General features: G+C 32.6%; 1 protein-coding gene and 1 pseudogene across 1 annotated transcript; both read left to right on the top strand.

Moving 5' to 3' along the window:
* Window positions 1-3,930: 3,930 nt before the first annotated feature.
* On the top strand, window positions 3,931-4,770 carry LOC129308351 (sugar transport protein 13-like; the record flags this gene model as incomplete). The annotated part of the gene is made up of 2 exons (XM_054949428.1): window positions 3,931-3,961; window positions 4,340-4,770. Coding segments are annotated over exons 1-2 (462 nt in total), but the record flags the coding sequence as incomplete, so codon positions are not given.
* Window positions 4,639-6,149, top strand: LOC129310005 (sugar transport protein MST4-like; annotated as a pseudogene).
* The last annotated feature ends 3,177 nt before the right edge of the window (window positions 6,150-9,326 follow it).

Genomic DNA, 9,326 nt, shown 5'->3' with positions numbered 1-9,326 from the left:
CTAGGACACTAAATACAACCAAAAAGACACATATATACCATTAATCGGTGTAAGTACCAAAAAAGATTATCCTAGTTGGCAATTTTTCATCATCAATTACATATATAAAATCAAAAGAAAGAAGCATACTATAGGAATCACAAATTCCTATACCTCAATGCTTTTCCCTTATTCTTTTTTTTGGAATTAGTGCTTGTAAAATATAGAATAGAGTAAGTACATTCACTTAGAAAACAACATAACTTTAAATCATCTACATGCAAGTCAAATTAATTAAGGCATACAAATATGCATTTAAAGTTTGTTCAAGCATATAGCTCAATGTCATGTCACATGATATCATCGATGCATAATCAAACACTCAAACACTCCTTATCTTATCCATATATAGCCAAATGAATTTATAGGCTGACAATTTAATAGGATCGAGTTTGTATGAATAGATGAACCCAAACTTACAATCATGAGGAGCTACCTAGCCAAAGGGCTGTAGTTATTATCTCAAACCATAAATTCTCCCATTCTTAAAATCATTAGGGTGTTACAAGTCTTACCATTCACCCAGCAATGGGGAGGTTAAGGGCAAGGATCTAGGCAACCTATGTTCACATATATTTCTAGGCAAGATTTAGGAAGACCCAACCTTAAAACTATGTCACCAAGGCCACACATGATATTGGTTATATTCCACATGGAAATTAAATACTAACTTGTCTTAAAGTAACCTCCTACCCAAAATATGATCATGCAACATCAATTAAATCATTACCATACATACTAATAATCCTTAGCATAATCAAGCTAGCACAAGCATGTATGTATTATCCCAATTTTTCATATCCAATCATTATTTAAGAATATAATAGCATTTCCAAAATCATTTGTCTTAATTGATGCAAAAAGGCCACACTTGTAATTCATTTTTAAAATAATAAATGAGTTTTATTTGAATAGAAAGCAAAGCATATTCTTCATATTTATAATACCATAACTAATCTAACATGCAATAATACGACATAAAATTACCCAAGTTACCTCTAACATTTGAGAACTCAAAGGTTACCTTTGAAAATTTGCTTCTTGAGCATGCAATGAGCTTAAACAATGTGCCACAATATTAATCTACAAGTAATAATGATCATAATCACTAATCAACTACATAATTACCATTTCCAACTCCTAAACTCATACTTTAACAACCAATTCCTAACAACAAATCCAAACTCACATTCAATGAGTTTATTAACTTTATTTAACTCCTATTAGCTTAAGTAACAACTTATGTGTCATCCAACAATGCAAAATCTTACTAAAAGTGGTTAGGGTTCGTCAAAAACTTTAGATCTAAACTCACAACTTCTTAGATCCTCAAAACTAGGTTTGAAATGTTAAAGAACTCCTATTAGTCCCCGTAGAACTAATGAGTTTGGACTCTTAGCCTTAGGTCCAAATATCTTGCTCTTCCAACTCTATAACCCAGCTAAAATTATGTAGAGGGGAGAGGGAGGGATGAGGAAGACATATCTAGGTGAGAACTGATCTTAAATCACCTTCAAAGTGCCCACAAAGTGATGCCCTTGGGTAGAGACTCAACTCCTCTTATCGCCCTCTCGCTATTTCAGTATTTCTCTATTACTTGACAATGTTTCTTTTGTCATATGCAAAACTTTTTTGTTATATGCAAAAAACTTTCATAGGTACACATTAGGTACAGACACATTGTTACTGGAGGGCCTTATGTGACATATTAACATTAAAGGAACTTGTACTTTAGTTCACAATAAATCATCACTGAAAGACTTTGTGTAACATATTGACAGCGAAGGACCTTGTTCTTTTTTTTTTTAACCATTAAGGGCATTTAAGTCATTTATCTACTATGGCCTTTTTGGCAATAGATGTGTTGGTTAGGTGTTTTTGAGCAATTTTTCCTAAAAACTATTGCCTTGGCCTCGAATGATATTAAACATAACCAAATCTTAGTTACAAGTTTACAACTTCATTCTCCATTTACCAAAATTTGGCATTATAGGCTCTATGCACATTTGGGCCCATTCGTTCTTCTTCTTGGATCACCAACCCCTTTAATTCATCATCAGTTCTTGGAATACGAAGGCAACATCAAGCTTGAAGAAAAGGGTGTAAGGGAAGGGCTATGCTATTACCGTGTCTCGTTGATCCACGAGAAGGTCTCTCATTTTCTGGGTGCAGCTATTCCCAGTGATCCCCGGATAGGGTGCATCAACCTTGTGCTTTCCGATATTACGTAATTTTGTTTTTGTTGTTAGTTGCATCGTGCTCGTGGTCTTTTTATTCAAAACAAAACACAGAGAATGATTTTTTTAGGACTTTTCTGTTTTTTTTTTCATTTTTAAGGTAAAAAAAAAAAAAAAAAATTGTTTGGATGAATAACTTAATTTTAATTGTTTTTAAATCTGTTTTATTTTTAAAATAAAAGATAGAAACATATTAAAGCTATTTTTATTTTATTTTTTATTTTTAAAATACATTATATATTAGTTACTGAAAAATATAGTTGCGTTCGTTATATAAATCATTATTATAAGCCATTACTATTAACCTTTGGGAACTATTGCTATCAAGTAACTTCTTAACTTTAAAATTGTTTTTAGATTAATATAATTAAATAGATTTTTTGTTTTTTTTAAAATAATTTAAAGCTTTACTATAAAACAATTTTTAAATAAAAAAAAATGGACACCAAACATTCAGGCCCTTAGAATCAACTATTGTTTCAGTTCATATTAGCGATAGTTTTGAAAGGCAAATTCCGAGAATAGAATGAATGCAGTAGTAACAGTAGCTCATGGGAACTATTATTTTGTTTCAAGATGTTTCTATTCTATTATTTTAAAAATAAAAATGAGAAAATTTTTAAGAATAATTAAATTTAAAATATTTATTCAGATGAATTTTAATTTTTTCAAAAAAAAAAACCAGAAACCAAACAATCTATTGGATCCTTGAGCACACAGCGTATGGCCTCCTCCAAGAATAGGCTAGGTGGCTGATGGGCCTTTGCGACAAGCCCAATCACGAGCTTTTCACAAAATGTTGTTTTCTTTGTTTTTAGAACGTACAAAAAAAAGAATATGTTATTTTTTGTTATAAAAATATCTTATTATTTTTTTTATAGAAATTTTTTAGAATATTTTAAATATAAAGATAAGGACATGTTATATTTTTTAGTTTAATGTTTGAAATAAAATGATAATTTTATGATAAGAATGTTTTTATTATATCACATTGTCATTAATCATTTAAAGAATTACCAGGTATCTAATTTATACTTTATAAAATACTGTGAATTATATATAACAGATAAAGTCATGAAACACGTACGTCTCGACCATTTTCTCAGCTTTTGACAACAAAACCACTGAAGAATATCATTACACACCATTTTATCTTTTTTAACATAACTCTTGATATTTTCAGGGACTCACTTGTAGGTTCACGGAATAGTTTTCTGGACAAAAAATTTCAACTTGCTGCATGAAGCCATTACGGGAACTGATGCCTTATTTATTCTTTAGCAGTTACAACTATTCCATATATTAAATTTGTGAAAGTAGATTCAAGCTTCTGATTAAACACGAGATGTTTAAATTTTATATAGGAGCACTAGTTTTCTGCTGTGTCAATTTTGATTTCACCTTGTTTTATTTGAATCATTGTGCGCGCACGCGCGCACATATCACAGATTCGCAATCCTTAGTTGGATAAAGAGGCGAGAGTTTCTGATATATGGTTGCTTAGCTTATTTGTAATTTGCTCGGTGAGAATAAATGATATATATCCAGATGGACCAAGCTCGCAAGAGAATAAGTCAAATTCATGAAATAAAAACATGAGTCGTCGAAGAAGAAGTGGTTTGTGCTTGCAAAGGATTGAGTTGTTGATCCAAAAATGCGGGATGACAGGGAATTAATTTGCTGCAGTGAGTCAAAGGAAAAACGTCAGCCATTGATTCCCAAAACAAGATTCCATGCATATCTCAACTAATTAAATAAATCCAAACCATATTTTATCATATTTATACACTCCTCACTTAGCTTCTCACTTCCACTTCTTCACTTCGCTCTCCCCGTCGCCGTCGGCGGTTACCATCTCCCAGAACCCGCTCTCCGGGCTTTCTCGCATTTGTTATAACCAGTCTCTGCTGAACCACACGGGCAAAACCGAAAACAACAACCTCGTACAAGCACCATCATTATTTAGTACCTTCCCTTAGCTTGGCAGAAGGGGGGGGAGAGAGCGAGAGCGAGAGAAGAAAGTCTGGACAGAGCACGCATTTGATAATCAATTCCATTCTCAGTGAACACAGTTCAGCAGCAAGTAAAGCAATATGGTGGCCGGGGATTCTCAGGCGCGCCGGGGGGTGAATTTGAGGCAAAGATCACCTCATCGGTGATCATTTCATGCGTGATGGCGGCGACCGGCGGGCTCATGTTCGGTTACGACGTAGGCATATCGGGTGGTGTGACATCGATGCCGAGTTTTCTGAAAAAGTTTTTTCATGCCGTATACGAAAGAACCATCGCAGAAAAGACGGGCCAAAACAGCAACTACTGCAAATACGACAACCAATACCTCCAGCTCTTCACGTCTTCTCTCTACCTTGCGGCCTTGGTGGCCACCATGTTCGCCGGCAGCATCAACCGTAAGGTCGGCCGCAAGCTCACCATGTTTATGGCGGCGTCATCTTCATCGTGGGAGCAGTCATCAACGCTGCCGCCATCAACATCGAAATGCTCATCGTCGGCAGGATCCTTCTTGGGATTGGAGTCGGCTTCGGCAACCAAGCCGTCCCTGTCTTCCTCTCCGAGATCGCACCCACCAGAATTCGGGGAGCCCTCAACATCCTTTTCCAGCTCAACGTCACCATTGGCATTCTCATTGCAAATCTTATCAATTGGTTCACCGCCAAGTATGCCCTGTCTATATTCATGTTACTCACACGCAGAGTGATATAATAAGCCAATCAATCACACACACGTACACATTGATAATGAAGGGAGGGAATTTACGGGTGTTATGATGCAGGATCAAAGGAGGATACGGGTGGAGGATATCGTTGGGCTTGGCGGCAGTACCCGCACTGATGCTAACTCTGGGAGCGATGATGGTGGATGACACACCAAACAGTCTGATAGAGAGGGGAAAGCTGGAAAAAGGGAAGGCGGTGCTGAAAAAAATTCGCGGGGTGGAGAACGTGGATCCGGAGTACAACGAGCTGGTGGAGGCTAGCAATAAAGCTAAACAGATAAAGAACCCCTGGAGCAAACTCTTGAAGCGTAAGAACCGCCCCATGCCGGTCATTTCCCTCTTATTGCAGGTGTTCCAACAGTTCACGGGGATCAACGCCATCATGTTCTACGCACCCGTGCTGTTCAGCACCTTGGGATTCGAGAGCGACGCTTCTCTGTACTCGGCTGTCATCACGGGGTTGGTGAACGTGCTGTGTACCCTAGTGTCTGTGTCCTGGTGGACAAGCTCGGACGTAGAGTGTTACTTCTGGAGGCCTGCGCCCAGATGTTGCTATCTCAGGTGGCCGTGGCCATACTGCTCGGTCTGAAGGTTTCGGATCACTCCGACAAGTTATCAAGTGGGTTGGCCATACTGGTGGTGGTGCTCTTGTGCGCCTTCGTCGGAGCCTTCGCCTGGTCGTGGGGCCCGCTGGGGTGGCTCATTCCCAGCGAGATATTCCCTCTGGAGACCAGGTCAGCCGGGCAGAGCGTCACGGTGTTCGCTAACATGCTCTTCACTTTCATAATAGCGCAGTCCTTCTTATCCATGCTCTGCACCATGAAGTTCGCCATCTTCTTGTTCTTCTCGGCCTGGATCGTGGTCATGACGCTGTTCACCATATTCTTCATCCCGGAGACTAAGAACATACCCATCGAAGAGATGACTGAAAGGGTGTGGAGCCAGCACTGGTTCTGGAAGTCGTATGAGGACGGCGACTGATCCTGCACCAGTCAATAATTACCTTCCTCCTGCTTTCAGATGATAATTAATTAGTTTCTGCTAGGTGTTTTCATGCATAGAGGTTTTATTTGTGATCGACTTTCGTTATGAGTTTACCCGAAATTTAAAAAAAAAAAAACAAAAGGAATCGTTTTGTCGCGTTCTTTTTCTTCGTCACATTTCGCATTTCTGCTCTCCTCTTGCGTGTTTCGCTGTTCATGGAAACCAGACAAGTTTGGTACCTTTCTTTTAGTTTGTTTATTTTGACTCACTGGATAATTCCATTTCATCATGCGAAGTCAAGATATCCAATTCAAATAATGAATGAAAAATATGGTGAATTTAAACCCTAAACCCTAAACTATAGTAATAAATAATAAATAAATGAAACATATAATAAGGTGTCGCGCGAACTTTTTTCTGTGAAGCGTAATAAACAATTTGTAAAAATAATACAATATTTGTTGTTATGTCAAATCTCATCGTCTGGTTGTAGACCCGTAGCGTGTCTAATTGATGTTGTTCCAGAAAATAGTTTAACGTAGAATATGTAACATACGCAATCACCTGTATGTGCATCTCTGACCCTTTAATTTTTTGTTTTCAGCCGCTTATTTGGGAACGTGATTTGTCGTTTGAATTGCTTTTCTCATTGCTTTTGCCTTTTGGCGATTGATGTTCGAAGATGGATGGAGGGGCACCTCATATTCATTGGATGTTTGCCATCCATCGCATTCACTATTGTTAAATTATATGGCGGGATCCATTTATTAATATATCTATGTGTGTATGCATATATAACATCCAAGTGACATTATATTTATTATTATCAACATAGACCAACGACCTTTTATCAATTTATTGAATATATAAATTTTATAATGCTACCAATCTGATCTCTTTAAGCTTATTTAATCTATGTATAGTAAATTGCATCATGGCACTGTTTATCTATGGTTGAATGAACAGTGATGTTCATGTGAAACCCACAATAAAATTGGAAAAATAGGTATGGGATCTACAGTAAAGATGCTTTTAGGTATGAGACTCGTGAAAAAAATAATATGTATGAGATTTTTTTTTTTTTTTGTAAATGTAAGAGACTTATCATTTGTTGCTTGTATTTCATTAACGTATAAAATAATTAATTAAATATAACCTATAAATTTTAAAATAAATTATAAAATAAAATATTTTATTATTTAAGTCAATCAACTTTTTCAGTTTGCTTTTATATATGAGCAAATTTTGATCAATTTTTACAGTTTAAAAAAATAATTAATCATAATAATTATATATATAATTTAAAAATTTGAATTAAAATGTATTTGTGATTACTATTTTATTAAAAATATAAATAGAGAATTTATAATAAAATTATAAATTTAATTTTCACATATTATAAAAATTTAACTCTACAAATTAAATTTAAAATGGGTTATCCGACAATTACTTTAAATAATAGATGTTTCAATCACCATTTAAATAAAAAAATATTTAAATTGTCAACAAAAACATTTGATGTGAGTTTAAAAAAAGAAGCATTGGTTCTATAAATATAGTTGTTGAATGAGTAGATTTAAATCATGTAGCAAATTCAAATTCGAGATAAATCACAATAGTTTTATAGTGATCCAACTATTTAAAAAATTAAATTTTATTTTAAAATATTAAAGTTGCTTTACATTCATTTTTGACATTGATATTGACAATTAATATAGTATTGACGTACATGATATATAAAATATTATATATAAAAAAACTAAATCACTGAATCCAACTAATTTTATATATACAATATAATTTATCACCATGAACAAAATGAATATAGCATTCTAAAAGCACCATAGCCCGTGTGAAAATCTAGTCATATATATTGTAAAGTGCATATCATAGATCGTTCATCTATAATTGGACGAACAGTATTATGGTTTTTTCTTTTTTCTTTTCTTTTATTTTTGTATAATAAGAGTTTACACAAAACTTATAATAAGAATTGAAAAAAATGAGTGTGAAACCTATAGTAAAAAATGCTTGCAAATATAAGACTCATAAAAAAATAATATGTATGAAATCAATTTTTTTTTGGGTAAGTGTAGGAGATTTATTATTTGTTACTTGTATTTTGTATATGGATAAGATAATTAATTGTATATAATATACAAATTTAAATAATAAATTATAAAATGGAATATTTTATTATTTAAATCAATCAATTTATTCCCGTTTGCTTTTATATATAAGTAAATTTTAATCAATTTACATGGTTTAAAAAATTAGTTAATCCTAGTGATAATGTCTGAAACTAAAAAGTTTAGATTAAGACTTGCTTGTGATTAACCTTTTACTTTTTTTTTCTAATTTAGTGATACTATCAGTAATTAAGAAAAGATGTCATAAATCCATTTTGAAAATTATTTTTTTGCTTAGAAAAATAACAACAAACGATATGAAAAAATTTTTATATCTCAAAATCGATGAAATATATAGTAAAATTTGTTCATAAATTATGATAGAACTATAGTTCTTTTGTGAGATACATCAGATTTGGATTTAATAATTAAAATAAATCTTATCACTTAATGAGTGTCACATACAGTATGATAATAATTGTTCAATTTAACTGAATGGTTGTAAGATATTTTCATATAAGACTATCTAATTTTTTTTATCATAAAAGTAGTTGTAAATGATAAATATCAAAACATGTAATAAAAATGTAAATTGAAAACTTATAATAAAATTATTAATTAATGTTCACAAATTATAAAAAGTCAAGTCTACTTAAGAGGCTAAATTATTATTGAAGTAAATTTTATCATTCCTTTTTAAATATGCATTAGGTAATAAATTATAAAGTAGAATGAGTTATAATCTACATTGAGTGATAGTATTTTAACATAATTTTTGTTTATATATATTATAATTTAATTTTTAAATTTTAAATTTTAATAACAAAATGTAAGGGGAATAAATTTTGTTTATAAAATATGTCACCCATGTTTTTAATATATACAAAATGACAAGTTATATAATAAAAATAAGTTGATGAAAAGGTGAACAATTATATAATAAAAAAATGTGTGAATGTAAAAATTATTTTCAGAAAAACTATTTTAAATTGTGCTCAATAATACTCCAATTTGAGTTAGTTAAATAACCATATAAAAAATTGTGTTATTTTCATTTTTTATATGCACAAGGATAAGAAATATTTAAATAAAATAAGTGATCATTTATATTTACAAGCAATAAATTTTTAAATAGAATTTTTTGTTAGATTTTAATTTATGTAAGGTCACATATAAAAAATGTTTATATTTTTTAAAGAAAAC

The sequence above is a fragment of the Prosopis cineraria genome, unplaced genomic scaffold (assembly GCF_029017545.1).
Source record: "Prosopis cineraria cultivar Desert tree isolate PC_DT_omini unplaced genomic scaffold, ASM2901754v1 PC4, whole genome shotgun sequence".
NCBI lineage: Eukaryota > Viridiplantae > Streptophyta > Magnoliopsida > Fabales > Fabaceae > Prosopis > Prosopis cineraria.
The sequence above is the reverse complement of the archived record's forward strand: the minus strand, read 5'-3'. Positions and strand labels throughout refer to the sequence as shown.